The 26,230-nt window shown below is 38.4% G+C and overlaps 1 protein-coding gene across 1 annotated transcript in view; it reads right to left on the bottom strand.

The window, feature by feature from the left end:
• Positions 1–26,230, bottom strand: part of VWA8 (von Willebrand factor A domain containing 8) — a 388,865-nt gene that overhangs the window by 196,925 nt on the left and 165,710 nt on the right. Inside the window, exon 21 of the mRNA XM_024569321.4 lies at positions 24,601–24,677. Coding sequence (XP_024425089.3) covers positions 24,601–24,677 — 77 coding nt within the window. The remainder of the gene's footprint in view (positions 1–24,600; positions 24,678–26,230) is intronic.

Genomic DNA, 26,230 nt, shown 5'->3' with positions numbered 1-26,230 from the left:
AGCACATGGTATAACATTGCTTGTTCTCAATTAATGTCTCGATTTGATCACTATGAATTTCAAGTGGTCTACCCCATTGAGCATCATACAGTAAGAAGTCTCCATTTTGTAAACCACTTCTGACACATTTGATCAGTCATAATACCTTCTCCATACACTGCACAAATCTTTTTTTCCATTTCAGTAGTGTTTTTACCTTTCTTGAAATAATAAAGCATAATATACCAAAAATGTTGCATTTTTCTTCCATCTTCAATATTAAAATGGCTACACAAAAATTTACCAATTTTGATAAGTTTTTTTTAAATGCACTCTGATATGACAGCTGTTACAATACAATCTAACAAAATTGTTCTGAATGAAGTTAAGGACAACTAAGCACTACTAGAGCCATCTTTCGGAAAAAATCAAACGAACTTTTTGGCCAACCCAATAGATGTTCAATAATGTTTGTTGAAAGGATGCATTCTAGTCTCCCACTTCAGTTATGCACCCTGAGGCCATAATGAGTAACTGGCAGTTCCTTAAAGCACTGCGCATACTTGTGTGTCCCTCTTCTGTAAGGTTTTCTCTTCCCTTCTGCCTTTGCCTGACAAGCTGTTAAGGCCCATTCCTTAAAGGCTCCACTCAAATGAGGTCTATCCTCTTTGAAGCATTCCGTTTGCTCACTTCTAGCCTCCCAGTTGAAGCAATTGTTCCATGTAAAGTATTTTAGTTGTAGAAACAATTTAGTTGTTCATATTAACTGAAGGTATACCATCTATGGATGAGGGGGATATCATCTTTTTTTATGTGCCTAGTGCTTATGAGCATGCCTCATACCTTCTAGGAACACAATAAATGTTTGCCTTAAGAATGAATAACACTTGAGTATATTAAACAAATATGTATTGCTAAAGGCAAAGTGGATTATTAAGCATGAAGTGTTATAAATAATTCAGAGATCCTGCTCTCAAGCTCACATGACAGATAGATATAAGAAAATTAAATATAATTCATGTCCAAAGGTGATAAAGGTTATTATAGAAATTAAAACAAAGTTCAGTGGGGACAGAGGGGAGAAGGCAGTTAATTCTGACTGAAGAGAACCAGTTGTCAATGACTGAAAATGGTTTTAATTGGCAGGGATGGGTTCAAGGTGCCTGAGGAAGAGGGACAGAAAAACACGTAGAAGTTTGGAGGTACAAGAAAAGTTGGGAACACCGAGAATGTCTAGAATATATAGAGCAGGGGTGTCAAACACATTTTCATTGGGAAGTGCCCTTTTGAAGACAGCCTCATGGTTGTCTTCAAAAGGGCTGAATGTAATTTTAGGACTGTATAAATGTAACTACTCCACAGTTAAGCGAGAGCTCAGCACTCTCACTGGGTAGAAACAAAGTGCCAGGCCGGATAAAGTAAGGTGGAGCACCAGGTTCAGCCCATGGGCCTGGTGTTTGCCACTGCAAGCATGCAGGGGAGTAGGCCCAGTTAGGGTGAGTCAGAATGTATGGTTTTCTTAAATATCACACTCAAGAGTCTGACTTTCACTTCAGGGAAGTGGAAGACTAAACACCTATGCTTTTCGGGGACAGCACACCCTTACTGGATGTCCCAAGATGGATGGGAAGGATGTACTAATTCATTTGTTTACTAAATGTGTACTGAACATCCACTGTACTCCAGACATGATGCGGGAAGGAGACAGTTCAAAGACATATCCCTGCCCTTAAGGAGAGCTCAGTGTCTGGAAAAGGAGACAGACGCGGGAGCATGTAACTGTGATGAATTGAAGAATGACATGTACAACAGCACAGCCTGTTATAGGCCAGTGCCTCTAAACATACTATCAATAAAAGAGTTTTCTTTTGAGAAGATACACTTTAAAATATAAAAAAATAAAAAGTGAGCTGAAGATGAAAACAATACATAAAGACAGTTTTAGATTTTGTTAATAATACAAAAATCTTTTTGTCCTCATTAAAAATTAAAGAAGGTTTTTTGGAGAGAACAATGTGACTGATATACTTTATTGTTTCTGTGATTAAAGGTCTAGTCCTAAATTCAATTTATGTTTATGCTTATTTTAGTGGCTACTATAGGTGAAAAAAGTTCACAAAGAAATACAGATCTAAGGAGAAGAAGCATGACATTGACTGTGCTCCCTATAGCTCAACATTTCATCAAACATACAAAGGTTTTTATTACACTTATGCTTGGAGATTTCCTTCTTTCCTGGTGTCAAGCAGTGATTTTGCAAACTAATTGGATAATGCCATGTTTTATATTTTGAACAAATGGGTCACTGAAGCTCTTCATTTATAAGATTTTTAAACATTTTAGGAAACTGTATTTCAAATTGTTTTAGTGTGCAGACACGAGGCATTTTAGGGATATATAATCTATTTATATATTTCATACTTCTGACACCATACTTCTGAGGGTATTCCACACTCAGCAATTCTCTAATTCTCTGCAGACACCAATTAGGTGCCCTAGAAGTCACCTCAATTATCACACTAACTACCCAGGGGAGTTAGTGCACATCCCACAGATTAAGGGTTCATTCCCATGAAACTGCCCCTACTTTAGATGCCAATTACAAGTCCTGGGGCTCCCATACTTCTTCTGATGTGTCGATATTAAAAAAAAGCAACCAAAAACACCCTTTTCCCATGACTCCACTCTAGGTTTCATAATTAAATCTTCAGTGGTCTCTTCTCCTTCCCACAGGTGGGGATTGGGGAGGTGGGTGAAGCTGAAAATTCCAACCCTCTAATCACACAGTTGGTTCCTCTGGCAAGCTATCCCCATTCTGATGTGATCTAGGAGTCCTAGAGTCCCTTAAGTACCTAATAAAAAGACTCTCTTATTACCACAGAGATTCCCCGGGTTATAGACCTGGAAATGAAAATCAAATATTATATCAAAAGACACTCAGAAACCTCAGGGAATGGCAAGGGTTTTAGAAGCTCTTGTGCCAGGAATAAAGACAAATGCCAAATACAGGCTTCTGGCCAAGATGGAGGCGTGGGTGGACACACTGTGCCTCCTCGCACAACCAAAAGAAGGACAACGGCAATTTGAAAACAAAAAAGAACCAGAACTGACAGAAGATTGAACTGCATGGAAGTCCGACAACCAAGGAGATAAAGAAGAAACATTCATCCAGACCAGTAGGAGGGGCTGAGACCAGCAGCCGCGGCAGAGACTGGCAGCCGGGGGGCGGAGAGGACTCGCAGGAATGAGGCTAAACCCAGAGAGGTGGCGGATTATGGAATGGGGCAGGCAGAGCAACAGCTGGCAGACACCGAGGCCCCACATTTACACACGGATGGACTTGGAGGAACCGCGGGGGAGCATAACAGAACGAGCAACCCAGGGCTCCAGCACAGGGAAATAAAGCCTCAAACCTCTGATTGAAAACACCTGTGGGGGTCGAGGCAGCAGCAGGAGAGACTCCCAGCCACACGGGAGGGTTCATTGGAGAGACCCACGGGGGCCTGGAGTGTGCACGGGCCCACCCACTGGGGAGTCGGCACTAGAGGGGCCCAGTTTGATTGTGAGTGGTGGAGGGAGTGACTGAAATCCCGCAGAGAGTAGAGCAGGCGCCATTGCTCCCTCTCGGCCCCTCCCACACACACAGCGTCACTGCACAGCAACCAGCATTACCCCGCCCAGTGAACACTTAAGGCTCCGCCCCCTTTACATAATAGGCATGCCAAGACAAAAAAAAAAAAAAAGGTCCAAATAAAAGAACAGATCAAAGCTCCAGAAATAATACAACTAAGCAATGAAGACATAGCCAACCTATCAGATGCACAGTTCAAAACACTGGTAATCAGGATGCTCATAGAATTGGTTGAATTTGGTCACAAATTAGATGAAAAAATGAAGGCTATGCTAAGAGAAATAAAGGAAAATGTACAGGGAACCAATAGTGATGTGAAGGAAACTGGGACTCAAATCAATGGTGTGGACCAGAAGGAAGAAAGAAACATCCAACCAGAAAAGAATGAAGAAACAAGAATTCAAAAAAATGAGGAGAGGCTTAGGAACCTCCAGGACATCTTGAAACGTTCCAACATCCGAATTATAGGGGTACCAGAAGGAGAAGAGGAAGAACAAAAAATTGAAAACTTATTCGAACAAATAATGAAGGAGAACTTCCCTAATCTGGCAAAGGAAATAGACTTCCAGGAAGTCCAGGAAGCTCAGAGTCCCAAAGAAGCTGGACCCAAGGAGGAACACACCAAGGCACATCAATAATTACATTACCTAAGATTAAAGAGAAGGAGAGAATCTTAGAAATAGCAAGAGAAAAGGTCACAGTTACCTACAAAGGAGTTCCCATAGACTGTCAGCTGATTTCTCAAAAGAAATCTTAGAGGCAAGAAGGGGCTGGCAAGAAGTATTTGAAGTCATTAAAGGGAAGGACCTACATCCAAGATTACTGTATCCAGCAAAGCTTTCATTTAGAATGGAAGGGAAGATAAAGTGCTTCTCAGATAAGGTCAAGTTAAAGGAGTTCATCATCACCAAGCCATTATTATATGAAATGTTAAAGGGATTTATCTAAGAAAAAGAAGATAAAAAATATGAACAGTAAAAATGACAGCAAACTCAGTTATTAACAACCACACCTAAAACAAAAACAAAAGCAAACTAAACAAACAATTAGAACAGGAACAGAACCACAGAAATGGACATCACATGGAGAGTTATCAACTGGGGAGTGGGAGGGGGAGAGAAGGGGGAAAGGTACAGAGAATAAGTAGCATAAATGGTAGGTAGAAAATAGACAGGGGGAGGGTAAGAATAGTATAGGAAATGTAGAAGCCAAAGAACTTATATGTATGACCCATGGACATGAACTATAGGAGGGGAATATGGGAGGGAGGGAGTGGGCAGGATGGAGTGGAGTGAAGGGGGGGGAATGGGACAACTGTAATAGCATAATCAATAAATATGTTTTAAAAAGGCCAAATATATATTTTTATTATATTGTAATATCATAGGGTAACACACATTATTTTTAGTCACAATATTTTAACAATTAAAATAGTTATAAACATTTGATTTAAAAATGTTCTCTCCAGAGATTTTTTTAAAGGAGTTATTTTCTCCCTTATGGCTAAAGCATGACCTTTACCTTGAAGGATTAAATTTAAAAATTGTTTTTAATTTTTAAAATATCTGTTATATGGCATCTCTCTGGCATCCATTTAACACACAGAGGGATCAACAAATTGTAAACTCTTGACTTGGTAAAGACAAATGTGTAGGTTTGACAGATCTTTTAAATACAATAGGACTATAATTGAGACTGTAGTTAGAAGAGTTTATGGTTAGTTCCTATCTCACTATAAAATACTGCAATAATTCTGGCTTTACTTTGAGGGTCTTGTTTTTATGCCACATCAAACTGGAGACATCCTGCAAGACTTTCTATTTCTTTATGGCGATGCTTTGTTTTGAATCCTTAAGTATCAGTAACGGTATTCAAAAAACACAGCAGCAGAATTTTTATTGGCGGAAAATGATATTCAATTATATACATCTGCCACTGAGAGTTGGCAAAAAAATAAATCACATTCAGAATGTGTGTCTGTGTGCACATGTGTTTAATATGAGACACCTTTGTTATTACAGATTGGAAAGCCTGTTGTGCTCCCCCCGCCCACCCCACCCCACCCCGCTTATTCAGTTTCACCTAGCTTCAGGTTCAGCTCTGTTCAATTCCTGGTTTCTTCTACTAATCAGGGAATGACACAGGTGACTTTGGTTATGCTCAAAGAGGTAATAAAGCTCCTACTTGGGGATTTATGACAAGCCTCATCTATTTCTACCTCTTTTCCCTTCACTTCCTGATTATCACACCAGTATCCCTGGTAACACTTCCTTCTGGGTTAGACGCTAGCTAGGCCTGGTACCGTCTGTGGTGGTTAGAGTCCTATTCAAAACTACCACTAGTCCAAGTTCTCCCTCTAGGCACTGCAATCTGTAATTGTTTATGGATCTACCCTACGTTGGGTCAATTCATGCACTGGGTCTCCAGAACGCACAAAGCTGTTAAAAGACCATAAAACCTTGCTGAGGAGTGTGTCTACAGCATTATCTGCATCACTTTTAAGGAACAGAACTTTATAAAGCTCAACAATTTTTTTTTTAGATTTTAGTAAATAAAAAGATTGTTGGGAAGTGTATGGTGCTGGCCCAGGATACATCTCTCTATCCACTTACCTACGGATTCTGTAAGAAACAGTGTAGTTACTGTGGGGGTTGGGGCATGGCTGGAAGAGGGTATGGGGGAATAAATGGTGATAAAACAAGAAACAAAAACCCTAGAGCTGATGCTGACTGGAGAGGACAAGAGAGGAGAGCAGGTTGGAGTGCTTGAGACATGACCTGTCACTGAAACAACTGTAAGATGGATTTTATTTTTATTTTCATTACCACTGAGGACTAAGTGTTTTTAAATCCCTCTCCCCACCAGAATATCACTGATTTTATAGTGGAAGTCAGTGTGAAATGATAATTTTCTTAACAAAAATTTGCTTTACAAGTTTAAAAAAACCCAAAAGGCTGAAAGGTTAGAAACTACATTGACAATAGTGACTGATGTGAAAAAGGGGAAATGAGATTGGAGGTAAAGGGACTTCAGCAACCATTATATGAAGTGTTCTATTTCTGCAAAAAATAGTGTAATCAAATTTGAAAAAATATTAATAGTTGTTAAATCCAAGTAATTAGTTTTGACATATGTTATTTATTTTTACTTACTTTTTTGGATTAATGAAGTTTTTCTCAATTGAAAAATACAGGGATATAACAAAACTGAGGGAAAAAATACACATTGCATCAGGGGTTCTTAAGCTTATTTAACTTGTGATTTAAGAAATAAAGATAAAAAAGAATCCCAGAGAATCCTCCTTGTCTCCAGTCTTCTCTTCCAAAACAGCCTGGAACATGCTGTGGGCCGGTAACCCCATTTCAGGAGTCTACCTGCTTGTCTGACTCACCAACCTTTTCACCCGTATCTACCTGATGGGTGCACTGAAAAAACTGAAGCAGGGTCAGCCTGAGAGGAACATCACAGAAAAGACCACAGGAAATGCTTTGGTTTATGTTTTTATGAGTTACTTGGGTGACAGAACAGAAAATAGAACTATTAAATTTACTGATAACACAACACAGAATATGTGTGATTAATCTGGAGAAGTGGTCAAGAAAACAGAAAATGAAATTTAATAAGGCTATTACTCTTGAAAAATGGAAAAATATGGATTAACTGGCCAAAGGAAAGACCTTGAGGTCAAGCTGGGCAAGGATAAGACCTATAATGCTAGAATGATTGTTAAAAATCCTCACCCAAGGATATATTTATTGATTTTAGAGAGAGAAGGGAAAGAGAAAAAAAATATCAATGTGAGAGACAAACATCAATTGGTTGCCTCCTGGGCGTGCCCTGACCTGGGATGGTGCCCGGAACGATGCTCCAACCAACTGAGCCATCCGGCCAGGGCTATGATGCTGGAATTTTAAAAATCAAGCCATTATACATAGACTGAAATATAGAATGTAAGAATTGGCTGACCAACAGTCTTACCACGTGGCTAGGACTTTAATGAGGTATTGACTAAAGTACTATCATCACTAAAATTTCCTTTAAGGTCAGGTACAAGTCTAGGATGCCTGCTCTCACCACTGTTACTTAACATAGTACTAAAAGTCCTAGCCAGAGTAGTCAGGCAATAGAAAGAAATAAAAGACACCCAAATTGGAAATAAAGAAGTAAAATTGTCATTTTTTGAAGATGACATGATTCTTTACACAGAAAACCCTACAGATGCCACAAAAAAAAATAATACAGAAACTGAAATGGATTTGGAGATCATCAAGAAAACAGTAAAAAATTATTACAAACCTAAAAATATACATGGATAAGTTAGAGGTACTATCATAATTCATTTAGTAAAACAGAGACAGTGGAAGGGAAAGCTACTATCTAACTACAGATGAAAATGTTTCTAAAGTAGACTTTTCAAATTCATAATGGAAAAGAGGAAAGAGAAGGAATAGCCCAGAGGTGCTGGGTAGCAGCTGGCATGCCTCCAGTTCTCTATTGCTCTTATCAGTGCTAAGGATGTCTTGATGGCTCAATAATAATTTTTTCCATGAGAGTTCAGAAAAATTTTAGTTTTCCTATTTTCTACCAATTTATCTCTTTGTCCTCTGGGGCTTTGTGAATTTCAAATTTTATACTGTCACATTCAGTTTTCTGCAGCCTGGGGAAAGATTTGTATATTGAATTATGCCATGCTTTTTAAAGAATGTCAGCATTCACTCCAGGATATTTGACCTGATGAAGGTCAATGTTATAGTTGTATACTTCATTCTTCATTTTATCTCATTTGATTTTACAAAGTATATAAAAATACAAAAGGGGAAAAGCAGGTGTTATAACAATCACCATCCACAATGCAATGTTCTAACCAGCTCAGAGGTTAGAATACTTACATAGTGCAGTCACAGGTCATACATTTGTAGATAAGGGACCTTGCCCAATTCTAAAACAACTGTCAATGCCTCTAGACGGCGAGGGCTGATCATAGGGAAGCTTAAACTGGAAGGTCCAGATGGAATTAGCACATTTCAAGTCATTTCAACAAATACGTATTGGAAATCCTGTGTGCATTGGCAACCACACAAAGTACCTTCTTCACCCTTCATACAGGTACAAAGGTTTCTAAAATTAGTCAGTTAAACCTATTTGTAATATGTCTTTTCTTTCCATTCTCATTGCCAATATATTTGTTCACCCCCCAAATTTTATCTGGATCATTTCAATCCCCTCCTAGTGTTCTCTGTGATTCAAGTCTCATTTGACTCTGATGTACCTGCAGACTCTAGTCATAATAATCTTTCTTGCTTTAACTCCATCACATTGCATTCCGGATAAAATCCAACATTAGCAGGGTCTATGAAGTCCCTATAAGGCCCACACCTTCCTCTTGCATCTATGTACATACAACCCATGCTGCAGCAAGCTGACACTCACTTCCTGGTGTTTAGATAGCCTGTTTTCAGTTAGCATAATGCCCGTCTCTCTGTTCCACACTTGGAAAACTCCTATTTATCCCCTAAGACTCAGTTTCAGTACCACCTTCTCCAGGTACCTTCCACCACAACACATAGATATGCTCAGAAGATTCCCATATCACCTGCACACACCCCTCTCATAATTGATACACAACACTGTATTACAAATGTTGATGGATTCTCACCCGCTAGAAAGCAAGCAAGCACCTCTACATCAAGATCAGTATCATCATATATACATTATCAGTACCTAAAACAGCCACTGGCAATCAACTGGAACTTAATAAATGCAAATGAGATGAATGAATTAATATATAACAAATAAGCCAGACTCCTGCCCTCAAAAAGTTCCCTGTTTAGTTGGGGAGGCACAACTAGAGAAAGGGGAGAGGATGGAAATAAGCTATGAAATGAACTATACACAAATCAGAATGAGACAAGAAAATGGGGTGGCAAGAAACTAGTATTTACATGTTTGCCTAAAAATGTAGGTGCTTAAAATGTGCCAAACACTGTGGTTGATCCTTTGCAAACATTCTCTCACTTAATTTTCAGAACTACCCTGCAAGGTATTATTATTTCAATTTGGTGGGAAAGGAAATTAGGACTCAAGAAGTTCAGGGGCACACAAAAGTTAATGGTAAAGAAACATTTTGATGTCTAAAATTCATATTCTTTTTATCACAATGGTACAAATTCAGTCTTATGGACTTTCAGAGGTGGGAACAGTTATACCCAGAATAACAAGCTTCCACATAGAAGCCAAATCTTAAAGAATTAGGGGAGAAATACAGTGCATTTTAGGTGGAAGAATAAGGATAGTCATGGATACAAACTCAAAACTTATGGAATGGTCCAGTCTGAAATAAGTTGAGCATACATGAAGAAAATCTCACTGGAAGAAAAAGTTGGGACTATACTGGGGGACATGGGGACTCCGTATTTACAATGGGCACCATTATTGGAAAAATAACCAAGAGCATAGGACATTATAATGACTGAACCTGTGCCTTCATGTTCATATATGAGGGGTAGTAAATGCAAAAATGTCTAGTCCCATAAGTATTTCAAACCCTAGGATAACTCTAACTTTATCATAGAAGTGTATTTTTATCCAAGAAGGAAATATTGCTCTAGAAGTTGACATATCAAGTGTCCACTTTAATGTCAAATTAACATAAAATTGTAGGAAAACAAGTAAATAAATGCACTTCACAAACGTGAGCCATGTAGTCTCTTCTGTCTCAAATATATAACATCACAAGTAATTACATCCATTAATTTTTTAAAAATTATTTTGTTGTTCAATTACAGTTGTCTGCATTTCCCCCGTACCACACCCCTCACCCCATCCAGACCCACCTCCCTCCCTTGATTCCACCCTCCCCCTTGGTTTCCTCCATATGTCCTTTACAGTCGTTCCTGAAAACCCTTCCCCCATTGTCCCCTCCCCCATCCCCATCCCCTCTGGTTATTGTTAGATTGTTCTTAATTTCAGTGTCTCTGGTTATATTTTGTTTGCTTTTTCCTTTTGCTGATTACATTCCAGTTAAAGGTGAGATCACATGGTATCTGTCCCTCACCACCTGGCTTATTTCACTTAGCATAATGCTCTCCAGTTCCATCCATGCTTTGCAAAGGGTAGGAGCTCCTTCTTTCTCTCTGCTGTTTAGCATTCCATTGTGTAAATGTACCATAGTTTTTTTATCCACTCATTTCCTGATGGGCACTTAGGTTGCTTCCAGCACATGGCCATTATAAATTGTGCTGCTATGAACATTGGGATGCATAGGTTCTTTTGGATTGGTGTTTCAGGGTTCTTAGGGTATAATCCCAGCAGTGGAATTGCTGGATCAAAAGGCAGTTTCATTTTTAGTTTTCTGAGGAAATTCCATACTGTTTTCCACAGTGGCTGTACCAGTCTTCATTCCCACCAACAGTGCAGTAGGGTTCCCTTTTCTCCACATCCTCTCCAACCTTGTTTGTTGATTTGTTTATGATGGTCATTCTGACCTGTGTGAGGTGATATCTCATTGTGGTTTTAATTTGCATCTCTCTGGTGGCTAGTGATGCTGAGCATCTTTTCTTATGTCTCTGGGTCCTCTGCATGTCCTCCTTGGAGAAGTGTCTGTTCAAATCTTTGGCCCAGTTTTCAATTGGGTTGTCTATCTTCATGGAGTGGATTTGTGTCAGTTCTTTATATATTTTGGAGATCAAACCCTTGTCTGAGGTATCATTGGCAAATATGTTTTCTGATATAGTTGATTCTCTTTTCATTTTAATGCTGTTTTCTTTAGCCATGCAGAAGCCTTTTAATTTGATGAGATCCCATTTGTTTATTCTTTTCTTTATATCCCTTTAGCAGACATTCAGTGAAGATGTTGCTGCATGGAATATCTGAGATTTTCCTGCCAATGTTTTCCTCTAGGACATGTATAGTGTCACAACTTATATTTAAGTCTTTCATTCACCTTGAATTTATTTTTGTGTGTGGTGTAAGTAGGTGATTGAGTTTCATTTTTTTGCATGTAGCTGTCCAGATCTCCAAACACCATTTGTTGAAGAGGCTATTTTTACTCCATTTTATGATTCTTCCCCCTTTGTCAAATATTAATTGACCATAAAGACTTGGGTTTATTTCTGGGCTCTCTGTTCTGTTCCATTGCTCTATGTGTCTGTTCTTATGCCAGTACCAGGCTGTTTTGATTACAGTGGCCTTGTAATACAGTTTGATATCAGGTATTGTGATCCCTCCTGCTTTGTTCTTCTTTCTCAAAATTGCTGCAGCTATTCGGGGTCGTTTATGGTTCCATATGAATTTCTGAAATGTTTGGTCTATATCTGTGAAATATGTCTTAGGTACTTTAATAGGGATTGAATGGAATCTATAAATTTTTTTGGGTATATGGCCATTTTGATGATGTTAATTCTTCCAATCCATGAACATGGCACATGCTTCCATTTGTTTGTGTCTTCCTTAATTTCTTTTTTCAATGTTGAAGAATGAAATTTAGTTTTCTGAGTACAGGTCTTTTACCTCCTTGGTTAGGTTTATTCTTAGGTATTTTATTTTTCTTGTTGCTATATCAAATGGGATTTTTTTCCTGATTTCTGTTTCTGATATTTCATTGTTGGTGTACAGGAATGCCTTTGATTTCTGAATATTGACTTTATCCCACTGTTTTGCCAAATTCACTTATTAGGTCAAGGAGTTTTTTGGTGGAGTCTATAGGATTTTCCATGTATACTATCATGTCATCTGCAAACAGTGACAGTTTCATTTCCTCCTTTCCAATTTGGATGCCTTTTATTTCTTTTTCTTGTGTCATTGCTGTGGCTAGGACTTCCAATACTATGTTGAATAGAAGTGGTGAGAGAGGGCATCCTTGTCTTGTTCCTGATCTTAGTGGGAAAGCTCTAAGTTTTTGTCCATTGAATATGATGTTGGCTGTAGGTCTCTCATATATGGCCTTTGTTATGTTGAGGAATGCTCCCTCTATTCCCACTTTGCTAAGTGTTTTTATTGTAAATGGGTGCTGTACCTCATTAAGTGCCTTTTCCGCATCTATTGATATGATCATGTGATTTTTGTCTTTCATTTTGTTGATGTGGTGTCTTATGCTTATTGATTTGCGAATATTGTACCATCCTTGCATCCCTGGGATGAATCCCACTTGATCATGGTGTATGATCTTTTTAATGTATTGCTGGACGCGGTTTGTCAATATTTTGTTGAGGATTTTAGCTTCTATGTTCATCAGCGACATTGGCCTGAAATTTTCTTTCTTTGTTATGTCTTTATCTGGTTTTGGGATTAGGATGATGTTGGCTTCATAAAAAGAGTTTGGGAGTCTTCCATCTTCTTGAATTTTTTTGAATAATCTCTGAAGGATAGGGGTTAGCTCTTCCTTAAATGCTTTGTAAAATTCTCCTGTGAAACCATCGGTTCAGGGCTTTTGTGTGTCGGAAGGTTTTTTATTACTGCTTCAATTTCATCAGCTGTTATTGGTCTGTTCAGGCTTTCTGCTTCTTCTTGAGTTTTGGAAGATTATATTTTTCTATAAATTTATCCATTTCACCTAGGTTTTCAAATTTCTTGGCATATAGTTCTCCGTAGTAATTTCTTACAATCCTTTGTATTTCAGTGGTATCAGTTGTAGTCTCTCCTCTTTCATTTCTGATTGTGTTTATTTGGGTCCTCTTTTTTTCTTGATGAGTATGCTTAACGGCTTCTCAATTTTGTTTATCTTTTCAAAGAACCAGCTCCTGGATTCATTGATCCTTACAATTGTGCTTTTAGTCTCTGTCATTTAATTCTGCTCTGCTCTGATCTTGATTATTTCCTTCCTTCTACTTGCTCTGGGCTGTCTTTTCTGTTCTTCCTTGAGTTCTTGTAGTCATAGGGTTAGGTTGTGTATTTGAAATGTTCCTATCTTTTTTAGGCAGGCCTGTATCATTATGAAGTTCCCTGTCAGGACTGCCTTTGCTGTGTCCCATACGTTTTGGACTGTTGCATGTTCATTTTCATTTGTTTCCAGAAACTTTTTTATTTCTTCCCTAATCTCATTCTTGATCCATTCACTGTTTAATAGCATGCTATTCAATCTCCATGAGTGAGTGTTTTTCGTTTTTTTTCCTTGAGGCTGGTTTCTAGTTTCAGTCCCTTGTGGTTGGAGAAAATGCTTGATGTGATTTCAATTTTCTTGAATTTGTTAAGGCTTGTTTCCATTAATCTTTTAAATTACCTAAATCTTACTATTAGGATAACATGTTGATTTTAACTAAAGATGTGAATTGCCCGGTTTACTTATTTTTTGAGATTTGATTATGATAAGATGGCCATTCATATATGTTTGGCAATGGTTTTACTTATCAAGGTTATGTTTTGAATGGTTCATAACTAATTTGTTGGAATAACATCCATAAACTAAATTGAGCATGACTGATTATTTAGATGGTAACATCCAAATCCATTAAAAGGAATCTAAAATAAACAAAGTGAAGACCTTAAGTAGGTCACCCATAGATCAGAGAAGTATAAAGATTTTTTTGACTGCTATTTTTATGTCTTTAAAAATAATCTTTCTCTTCAAACAATATTATGAGCCTCAACTTTATGGCAAATACAGCTCTAATGGTGTATATAATAAAGCAAAAACTTGCCATATTGAAACTAATGGGAATGTTAGACTAATTAATGAAATTCCTTAATGTGATATTTAAATAGAAATGGAGCCTTTTACTTCCAACTTCACATAATAAATATAAAATATGCCAAACAGATACGTAGGGGTCCAGGTAAACTGAATAGATTTTTTTGTATACTGTCATTAATTAATAATATTAAAAAGCAATTGATTTTGCAATCAATGTGTACAAAAACAAGAATATAGTTTTGAAACTTTTATTACATTTTGAATTTGGAAAGTTTTTTCATAGGTAACATATCTATACATTTATGTAGCCAATGTCAGAATTACCACAAATATAAAGTCCACAAACATAAGTGGAATTCTTTACTGTTTATAGATCATTTGTTATTTTACAACACAAGGGTGGTATAAAAGACATTCTAGGTAGAAAGTAGGGCATGATATCTCTAATCTAAACTTTTTAAAAAAGACTTATTTTTAGAGAGAGGGGAAGGAAAGGAGAAAGAGAGGGAGAGCAACATCAATGTGCAGGAGATACATCAATCGGTAGCCTCTTGCCTGCCCCGAACTGGAGACCTGGCCCACAACTACATTCTTTTTTCTGAAGATTTCTGTGGCTATTTGGGGTCTTTTGTGGTTCCATATAAATTTTTGGAATATTTGTTCTAGTTTGCAAAATACACCATTGGTATTTTGATAGGAATTTCATTGAATCTGTAGATTGCTTTGGGTTGTATGGACATTTTAATGATGTTAATTCTTCCTATCCATGAACAAAGTATAGGAGTCCATTTATCTGTATCTTCTCCAATATGTTTCCAAGCATAGTTCCTTCAAACACTTGGTTAAATTTATTACTATATATTTTATTTTTTTAAAGTAATTATATTGTTTTCTTAGGTTCCCTTTCTGATGGTTCATTATTGGTGCATAAAAATGCAACTGCTTTCTGAATATTTATTTTGTATCCTGCTAATTTACTGCATTTGTTTATCAGTTCTACTAGTTTTTTGTTAGAATCTTTAGGGTTCTCTATATACAATATTATGTCATCTACAAATAATGACATTTTTACTTCTTCTTTTCTAATTTGGATGCCTTTTATTTCTTCTTCTTGTCTGATTGCTGTCGCAGGACTTCCAGTACTATGTTGAATAAGAGTGGTGAGAGCGGACATCCAAGTCTTGGTCGCAATATTAAGGGAAATGCTTGTAAGTTTTTGCCCACTGAGTATGATGTTGGCTGTGGGTCTGTCATGTATGGCCTTTATTACATTGAGGTATGTTCCCTCTATTTCTACTTTGCTGAGAGTTTTTATCATAAATAGCTGCTGTATGTTATCAAGTGCTCTTTCTTTTTCTACTGATATGATCATGTGGTTTACATCCCTCATATTCTTTATGTGGTGTACCACATTTATTGATTTAGGATATCGTACAAACCTTGCATCCCTGGAATAAATCCCAATTGATCATGGTGTATGACCATTTTAATATATGGCTGGATCTGGTTTGCTAGTATTTGTTGAAGATTTTAGTATCTATGGTCATCAGAGATATGGTCTATAATGTTCTTTCTTTGTAGTATCTTTATCTAGCTTTGGAAGGAAAATAATGCTGGCCTCATAAAATGAGTGTGGGAGTCTTCCCTCCTCTTGAATTTTTTGGAATAGTTTGAAAAAGAAAGGTGTTAGTTCTTCTTTGAATATTTGGTAAAATTGATCTGTGAAGTCATCCAGTTCAGGACTTTTTTGTTGTTACTGTTGCGAATGTTCTGATGACTGTTTCTATTTCACTAGTCATAATCTGTCTATTCAGATTTTCTGATTCCTCCTGATCCAGTTCTAGGAATTTGTCAATTTCTTCCATTTTGTCTACTTTGTTGGTTTATTGTTTTTGTAATCTTTTCTTACAATCCTTTCTATTTCTTTAGAGTCAGTTGTAACTTCTCTTTCATTTCTGATTTTATTTATTTGGGTCATCTTTCTTGATGAGTCTGGTTAAAGGTTTGTCAAACTTGTTTATATGTTTAGAGAACCAGCTCTTGATTATATTGATCTTTTGTATTTTTTATATACTTTTATTTCTGCTCTTATCTTTATTATTTCCTTCCTTCTAATCCCTTTGGGCTTTGTTTGTTGCTCTGTTTCAAGTTTTTTTAAGTGTAAAGTTAGGCTGTTTGAAATTATTCTGGTTTCCCGAAGTAGAACTGTAATGCTATGAATTTCCCTCTGAAGACTGCTTTCCCAGTGTCCCACAGATTTTGGGTTGTTGTGTTCTCATTTTCATTTGTTTTACGGTATTTTTTGATTTCTTCATTGATCTGTTAACCCATTCATTGTTCAGTAACATGTTATTTAGCCTCCATGTCTTTGTGTGTTTTTCAGTTTTTTTCTTGTTATTTTTAGTTTTATACCATCATAGTCAGAGAAAATGCTTGACATGATTTCAATCTTCATAGATTTATGGAAACTTGTGTCCTAACATGTAGTCTATTCTAGAAAATGTTCCATGTGCACTTGAAAAGAATGTATATTCTGTTGTTTTGGAGAAAACACTGAAGGTATCAATTAAATCCATATGTTCTAATGTGTCATTTAAAGCCACTGTTTCCTTGTTGATTTTCTGTCTGATAGTTTTACCCATTGATATCCGAGGGGTGTTAAAATCTACCACTATGACTATATTACTGTGAATCTCTCCCTTTATAAAAATTTGCTTTACATATTTAGGTGGTCCTATATTGGGTGCATAAATCTTTACAAGGGTTATATCATCTTGTTGGATTGCTCCCTTTAGCATTATGTAATGTCCTTCTTTGTCTCTTACTATAGCCTTTGTTTTGTTGTCAGATATAAGTGTGGCTACCCCAACTTTTTTTTTTTTTCATTCTATTTGCATAGAATATCTTTTTCCTTTGCTTTACTTTTAGACTGTTTCTTTTGTTCTGAGGTGGGTCTCTTATAGACAGCCTATATATCTGGGTCATGCTTTCTTATCTACTCAGCTACTTATGTCTTTTGATTGGAGCATTTAAACCATTTTCATTAAAATTGATTGATAGGTATGTATTTATTGACATTTTATTATTTTCACCATGTTCCTCTTTTTTCCCTTCTTTTATTTTTTAAATAGGCCCTTTACTTTGCTTTTAGTAACACTGGCTTGGTGGTAAAAATCGCCTTTAGCTTTTTCTCATCTGGGAAGTTCTTTATTTCTCCTTCAATTTTAGATGACAGCCTTGCTGAATAAAATAGTCTTGGTTGTAGGTCCTTGCTTTTCATCACTTTGAATATTTCATGACAATCCCTTCTGGTGTGAAATCTTTATTTTAAGAAATCAGTTGACACTCTTATGGGAGCTCCTTTGTAGGTAACTATCTTTCTCCTGCAGCTTTCAAGATTCTTCTCTTTGTCTTTAAACTTTGCCATTTAAATATGTGTCTTGGTGTGGGCCTCTTTGAGTTCATCTTGTTTGAGCTTCCCTAGCTTCTTCAACTCAGATGTCCTCTTCCTTTATCAGGTTAGGAAATTATTATGTCATTATTTCTTCAAATAAGTTCTCGATTCCTTGCTCTCTCTCTTTTCCTTCTGTTACTCCTATTATGCAGATGCTGATTTGCTTCATATTGTCCCCAAGATCTCTTAAACCATCCTCATTCCTTTTTAATTTTTCTTTCTTTTTGCTGCTCTGATTATGTATTTTCTTCTCCCTTCTCTTGCAAATTGCTGATTTGGTCCTCTCCTTCATCCAACCTACTGTTTGCCCTCCTAGTGTGTTCTTGATGTCAGATATTGTATTCTTCATTTCTGAGTGGTTCTTTTTTTTATGGTTTCTATGTCCTTTTTCATGCTATTGTAGTTCTCACTAAGTTCCTTGAGCATCCTTATAGTCATCACTTTGAACTTTATATCTGATAAATTGCTTGCCTACATTTTATTTGGCTCTTCTTTTGGAGAGTTCTCCTATTCTTTCATTTGGGGCCTGTTTCTTTGTCTCCTCATGTTTGCTGCTTCTTTGTACTTGTTTCTATGTATTACATAAATCCACTATGAGTCCCAGTATTCATGGGGTGGCCTTATGTAGTAGGTGTCCTGTGGGACCCAGTGGTGCAGTCTCCTTGATCACCTGACTGGGTGCTCCAGAAATGTCTCTTTGTGTCAGTTATGTGGGATCTCCTGTTGTAATTGAGTCTTCTTGCTATTGGCCCAATCTCACATGGAGTCACCCTTCAGGCTGGCTAACTGTGAAGCTCAATCCCAACCATGGTGTGTGAACTGCTATGCAGGAATTGACCAAACAAAGCAGAATTCATCTCAACAGAGTTTGGTGCCTGCCTAGATCTCCCTTTGGATTTGCTGCTTTTGAAGCCTACTGGATGCTATGATGTTATCTAAATCTGGCAACTGTTTGTGTAAGTTCTGGGCCTCTTGGGGGCAAAACTGGTAGCCCTTGGCAACCTACTGGAGCTACAAGAGATCCAGTTTGTGGCTATCTGCACTGGGCTTGGGTGTGCATGGAAAGGACCAAGCTGCATACCAAGTCTGCCTTTTACCAGCACCATCCCTGGGGCAGGTCAGCAAAAATCCCAAGGCACCTTGATATCTGCCTCTGGTTGCCTCTGATTGCCTGCTTCCTGTTAGGCTCAGCAAAAAAGCCTCTGGTGGAGTCGGGTGTATGCGGCTAGTAGATAACCTATTAGGTGGAGATTCCAGGACTCAGGAAAGGTGGTGGGTGTAGCCCCTGCCCAGAACCACAGGTCTTAGTCTGTCCTGGAATTTGCTCTGACTTTAGTAGGGTGGAGCCACTAGGAGTCAGGAATGTGAGGCCATCAGAACATGGAGGGTGGGTCTACCGGAAGCTGGAAGAGTGCCTCTGACAGATCTCTTATGACAGCGATGTGTCAGTCAGGTTCATGGGAAAGTGGGCATGGCCCAAAGCTAGACAACCCAGCCACTGATACCCCTGAGTCTGCCCAGACCTGTATACCTTGGCACGGCAGCTGACTCCTCAGGTGGGCATATGTTCCAAAGGGTAGGTGAGAGAAGTCCAGCGGGTGGGGCAACTGCTTTCCCCCAGACTGATACCACAGGAAAGGGAGTGCTCCATCCAAGAAAGTTGGCATTTGTGGTATTGGAGAATAACTCAGCACACGGATCCTGGTAGCTGTCCCCCAAGGTCTCACTCCAGAGCCACAAATGCCAGGCTTTCCTAATGTAACTCTAGTCAGCTCTGTTCTCCCTCCACTGGAGCCCTGGGTGAGTTGTTGTGAATAAAATTCTGTGTGTTGTCCTTTTAAAAGGGTGTCTGTATCTCTAGTGGACTCCTATCTCTTTCTGGTGAACAGAAACCCTACTGCTTTTCATAGATGTTATGTAGGCATTTCTCTCCCACTCTGATGCTCTGGGCTAGGGAGCCTGGCTTGTGGTTTAGGCCTCACACTTCTCAAGGGGAACCCTCTATAGCTGAGATATCCCTCTGGCACCTTAGTCACCTCCTGTAGGAGCAGGGCCAGACCTTTTTGCACCTGTACCCTTCCTACCAGTTTCAGTGTGGCTTCTTCTATAAATTCTTGGTTATAAGACTCCTCTTCAGGTAGTTTTGAGTTGGCTATTCAGAATGATTGTTTTGTAATGTACTTGTAATTCCTGGTTGGTCCTGGGAAGAGGTGAGTGAAGCTTCCACCTACTCTGCCACCATTTTGAAATCTAATTTAATATAGTAAATTCTTTTTTAAAAAAATGGTGACTTGAAACTCATAGGTTTATATAAGGCATCATTAATACAAAAAGGAATCATGAGAAGTTATGGGAATAGGCTAGAAATTTTCTGGAACTGTACAGGTGACTTACAAAAATTTAAGAGTTGAGATAACTTTATTCTGCCCTATTAAAATCAGTGAATTAAAATTTGCACATATGCTGACAAATTTATTCCTAAGTATTTCATGTTTTTATGGTATTGTAAATAGTATTTAAAAAATTTTATTACCCTATTGTCCATTTCATTTTTTTACATTGTTTGTGTTCTGTGACCCTGCTCAACTCACATATTAGTTCTGATTTTTTTGTAGATTTCTTAGGATTTTCTATACACACAACATGTCATCTCTAAAAAGAAAGTTTTACTTCTTCTATTTCAGCATGCATGCCATTCACTACCCTTTCTTGCCTTATTGCACTCTCAAGGACCTTCAGCATAATTCTGAATATCCTTGTCTTTTCCAGAAACATAGGAGGAAAGCATTTAGTTTTTCACCATTAAATATACGATGTCTGTCCAAAAAAACCCCAACCATTAATATAACAAGAATGGTTTGCACAACATTGATGTAACCTGGCAACCAAAGAGAGTGGACTGGAATGCACATGCATGAACAATGACAACTTCATTGTACTAGTCAGTAAGGGTGGTAGACGCCATTGAGTAAGCATGTGTACTGTGTGGTTGTATACAAAATGACTGAGTGAATAGAAAAACGAATTTGCATCAAACTTTCCATTAAGCTTGAACATTCCCCTGTGGAAACTATTCTGATAATTCAGAAGGCCAGCTATGGGGGAATTGGTGATTGGCAGCCTCATGCAGAGGTTTTTGGCAGAACATCAAATGACCCAGGTGACTCTATCTCCTCTACAGCCCAGATTTGGCATCCTGTGAGTTCTGGCTTTTCCCAAAACTAAAATCATCTTTGAAAGGGAAAAGATTTCGGCCTATTGATTAGATTTAGGAAAATACAATTGGGAAGCTGTTGGCAATTGGGAGAACTGTGTGAGGTCCCAAGGTACATCCTTTGAAGGGGACTGAGGCATCATTTTTCTACGTACAATGTTTCTTGTAACTCACTCTTCTTCAATAAATGTCTATTTTTCATAGTGCACGGCTGGATACTTTCTGGACAGACCTCATAAGTTAGTCATGGCGTTTTCATAGATGCATCTTACCATTTTGATGCAGTTTAAAGTCTAAATGCTTGAACATATTCATGGCAACATATTACAGTCCTTCTCTGCTAATTCCATTAACTATAATTTTAGGGTCTATTTCTATTAAGGATTTTTCTTGTTTCTTTGTACACCTAGCAATTTTCCATTGAATGCTTGACATTATGAATAGTATGTTGTTGCATGTCTAGATTTTATAGTCTTCCTTTACTTCAGGTTAAGTTTTTTAAGCCACACAGTTAATTTTGTGTGAGAAAATCTCACACAAAAGTCATTTTATATGAGAAAAACTTCTACATAATGTTAAATAGAAAATATCCTCGTTTTTTCAAGGCTTATTTTTAAAGTTTTTAATGGAGGGGTGTAGAGCAGTTTTTATAATAGGGATAGATGGGTCCTACTTCTAAAGCATAGACTTCATAGGGCATCTTCTGAATACCAGGATTATTTAATGAAGACTCTTAACCATGTGGAAGTCTAACCATGTGGGTGGTTGTTCAGCTCATAGCTATTCCTGGTAGTTGTTCTTCTTCCAGTGTTTGTGAGTCTTTACTGTGGCAGGGCTAATCTAGTACCAGTTACTACTTCATAGGTGGAGGTATAAATACCAAAAGGGAGGTTTTGACAATCCTTCAGCTTTATTTTGGTTCTTCTTTTTTGGCCCACTAACTTTGCCTTCTTTTTACCCACAATTTTTTCCAAGAGCACATCATTATTTAATGAAAGGACCCAAACCAGAAAACAATTCTTATGATTCAATCCAATATTCTTTTGACTATACAATATTTTTTTTATCTCCAGGGACTAAACCATTAACAATTTAATCTAGTTTTAAGTTCCTTATTACTTGGTATATTCCTTAGTTTCTCTCTGCCTTCTTCCCTCCTCCCCCTTTTACTCTTCTTCCCTCCTCCTCCAACCTGCTTATATTTTATTTTAAAAGATTTGGAATAGGCTCACTGATAAATCTAAAAACAATCCATGCCTAGAAAATCTATTTGATTAAAAAGTGTCCCTGGACTTCTGGCCACGATGGAGGCATAGGTAGACACACTGTGCCTCCTTGCACTATAAAAAGAAGGACAACAGCAATTTAAAAACAAAAAACAACCAGAACTGACAGAAAATTGAACTGTATGGAAGTCTAACAACCAAGGAGTTAAAGAAGAAACATTCATCCGGACTGGTAGGAGGGGCAGAGAAATGCAGCTGGGCAGAGAGGACTCAAGGTGAAATGGTGGCTGGCGGACCCTGTGGTCCCACATTCATGCACAGATAAACTGGGAGGAATGGAGGGGGTGAGAAACAGACTGTGCAACCCCAGGGCTGCAGCTCAGGGAACTAAAGCCTCAAACCACTGATTGAAAACCCCTTGGGAGTAGAGGCGGAAGCAGAAGAAACTCCCAGCCTCACAGGAGAGTTCATTGGAGAGACCCACAGGGTCCCAGAACATACATGGACCCACCCACCTGGGAATCAGCACCAGAAGGGCCCATTTTGCTTGCGGGTACTGGGGGAAGTGACAGAAAGCCAGCAGAAAGCAAAGCAAGCACCATTGTTCCCTCTCGGAACCCTTCCCCACTTACAAGGTCATGGTGCAGTGCTGTGGGTTGCCCCGCCCAGGTGAATACCTAAGGCTCTGCCCCTTAATGTACATAACAGGTGCACCAAGACAAAAAAAAAATGGCCCAAAGGAAAGAACAGATCAAAGTTCCAGAAAAAACACAACTAAGCAACAAAGAGATAGCCAACCTATCAGATGCACAGTTCAAAACATTGGTAATCAGGAAGCTCACAGAATTGGTTGAATATGGTCACAAAGTAGATGAAAAAATGAAGGCTATGCTAAGAGAAACAAAGGAAACTGTACAGGGAACCAATAGTGATGGGAAGGAAACTGGGACTCAAATCAATGGCATGGACCAGAAGGAAGGAAGAAACATCCAACCAGAGAATGAAGAAACAAGAATTCAAAAAAATGAGGAGAGGCATAGGAACCTCCAGGACATCTTTAAACATTCTAACATCCAAATTATAGGGGTACCAGAAGGAGAAGAGGAAGAGCAAAAAATTGAAAACTTATTTGAACAAATAATGAAGGACAACTTCCCTAATCTGGCAAAGGAAATAGACTTCCAGGAAGTCCAGGAAGCTCAGAGAGTCCCAAAGAAGCTGGACCCAAGGAGGAACACACCAAAGCACATCAATAATTACATTACCTGAGATTAAACAGAAGGGGAGAATCTTAGAAGTAGCAAGAGAAAAGGACACAGTTACCTACAAAGGAGTTCCCATAAGACTGTCAGCTAATTTCTCAAAAGAGACCTTACAGGCAAGAAGGGGCTGGCAAGAAGTATTCCAAGTCATGAAAGGCAAGGACCTACATCCAAGATTACTGTATCCAGCAAAGCTTTCATTTAGAATGGAAGGGCAGATAAAGTGCTTCTCAGATAAGGTCAAGTTCAAGGAGTTCATCATCACCAAACCCTTATTAAATGAAAGGTTACAGGGATTTACCTAAGAAAAAGAAGATAAAAAATATGAACAGTAATATGACAGCAAACTCACACTTATTAACAACCACACCTAAAACAAAAACAAAAGGCAACTAAGCAAACAACTAGAACAGAAACAGAACCACAGAAATGGAGATCACATGGAGGGTTATCAACAGGGGAGTGTGAGGGGGAGAGAGGGGGAAAGGTACAGAGAATAAGTAGCATAAATGGTAGGTAGAAAATAGACAGGGGGAGGGTAAGAATAGTATAGGAAATGTAGAAGCCAAAGAACTTATATGTGTGACCCATGGACACAAAATAAAGGGGGGGAATGTGGGTGGGAGGGGGTGTTCAGGGTGGAGGGGAGTGAAGGGAGGAAAATGGGACAACTGTAATAGCATAATCAATAAAATATATTTTTAAAAAAGTGTCCCTGGATCCAGCATTCTGACCACACAAATTTAGATAGTACACAAAGTATTTTTAAGGAAGGCAACCCCCCACTAAATAAAAAAACTAGTAACTTACTTCTTCCATGTTTTTGAGTTCCTTATCTCATAACTGAGATTCATAGTGTATTGTTTCTCCTTGTGAGCTATTTTGGCTTCCTTTTAGAGCCATTAGCCTCTACATATTTTTCTTCTCAAAACCTTTATGTTGATGAAATCTGCTCCTAGAATATAATGTTCATCACTCCCTGTCCACAAAATATCTATTAGTTTAAGTTTATAAAGAGCATTAGTCACTTTAAAAATAAACTTTGCATGATTTTATTACCTTTTAAAGAGAGGAGAGATAAGAGCAGGAGGAACAGAAATGTAACTGGTTTATAAAATGGGCCTTTAGAAAAGTATTTTTAAATTTTACTGAGGTAAAAATAAATGATTAAACCAGATCTTGAGAGGCTGTGAGTCTTTCCTCTTACCTGTGCAGTTGGATATATTCTCGGGGTCTATTGAGCAGGTGAAGAAATCTGTCAACAATCTTGTTTTTTCCTACACCCTGTAATTACACAGAAAGCATTAAACAAAGTGAAATTGTTATCTGGAGGGAAAACAAACATGTTTTTGAGTTCCACTCAACATGTTTTGTTCTCATGTTTTGAGAACAAAAATTTTAACCAAGACTATTTCCTCAGAGTTGTGCTGTTTTAGCTATTGTTAATGAAAACCAAGCTGGTAAACATATAGAGTACAACTTCCACAATATAGGGATTTTTATAAATTTACTTCTAAGTACACTAAGATCTAAACTCTTCTTATTAAAAAAATACATATAATTTTAGCCTTCTACATCTTGTGTTTTCTTTTCTATAATTTTACACTGAAACATCAATATTACAGCAGAAGATTAACAATTTCAGATTAAAAAATGGCATGAAAGGTGATCAAGTAAGTGTAACAACAATGATTTCTCTAATTAGTTCTTCAGAAAATGATTTTCAGTTGCAGAAAGAGGTAATATTGTACTGAAGCAGGGTGCAGCCAAGAGGAGGGCCCCAAGAAGGGATTTGTAATAGGGTCCAGAACTCAAGGTGTCCAGGAAATATTAGAAAAAAATATATAGGATGTCCTCACCCCCACAAGCCTGAGGCGGGGGGGCACACATGGAACAGAGCCATTCAGAGCTGTTTTGGGTAGCAACAGCTTTGCAGCTAATCCCTAGCATGGTCATTTAACCCATGGTCACTTAACCTATAACTTTTAACTGGTTTCATAGATATGTTAAATAGCTCTGGCCATGCTTTGAACCAGGGGGATGGGAGCAAATTCCACCCAAGATGGGACTGGGAAGCAACTCCCCCTGGTTACAGTGCCAGCGTGAGAGCTTGGAGAAGATTGGCTCCATGCCATGGGGCCACACCTGCCTGGACTTACTATGGCAGCCCAGTAAAGCTGGAAGAATATGGGGATGCTGGCAAGTGTAACTGATTGTAGGAGGAGTTGGAAATGGGGCTGCAAAGGAAGATGGGCACTGGGATTTAAACCTAGGTGTGGCAGCCATAGAGGGAGAGGACCACGGGGTTCCAGAGGAATGGGAGAGGACCATGCGGTTCTGAAGGAGTGTATAGAGAGGACCACGCAGTTCTGGACCAATGGGAGAGGACCACACGGTTCTGAAGGAGTGGATAGGAGAGGACCAAGCGGTTCTGAAGTGAATAGAGAGGACCATGAGGTTTTGGGGAAGAAGGGAGAGGATCATGCAGCTTTGGCAGCATGAATAGGAGAGGAAGGAGGACCATGTAGTTTCGGAGTGCTTCTTTTTGCAACGCAGCTTAGGCAGCAGGAGAGACTTTGCAGGGAAGAAAAGGGGAGAAAGGACTCTTGCTGGTGGGCCATGAGAAGGTGCCACATGGCTTTGGATTAACTGGAGATTGCGGCAGCCACACAGCGGAGGGTGCCGGGAGCCTGAATCACAGACTTCTACTTTTCCTGAGATATGGTACCCCTGACTGGGCAGAGGGAGAGGGAAGGACTGTCCATCTGTGGGTATTCTAGGGGAATTCAGTATCATAATGAAGACATTAAGTCATTACTCTAAGTCTGTGTAACTTT

Source organism: Desmodus rotundus, chromosome 13 (genome assembly GCF_022682495.2).
Source record: "Desmodus rotundus isolate HL8 chromosome 13, HLdesRot8A.1, whole genome shotgun sequence".
NCBI classification, from domain to species: domain Eukaryota; kingdom Metazoa; phylum Chordata; class Mammalia; order Chiroptera; family Phyllostomidae; genus Desmodus; species Desmodus rotundus.
This window is presented reverse-complemented; position numbering and strand designations above follow the sequence as displayed.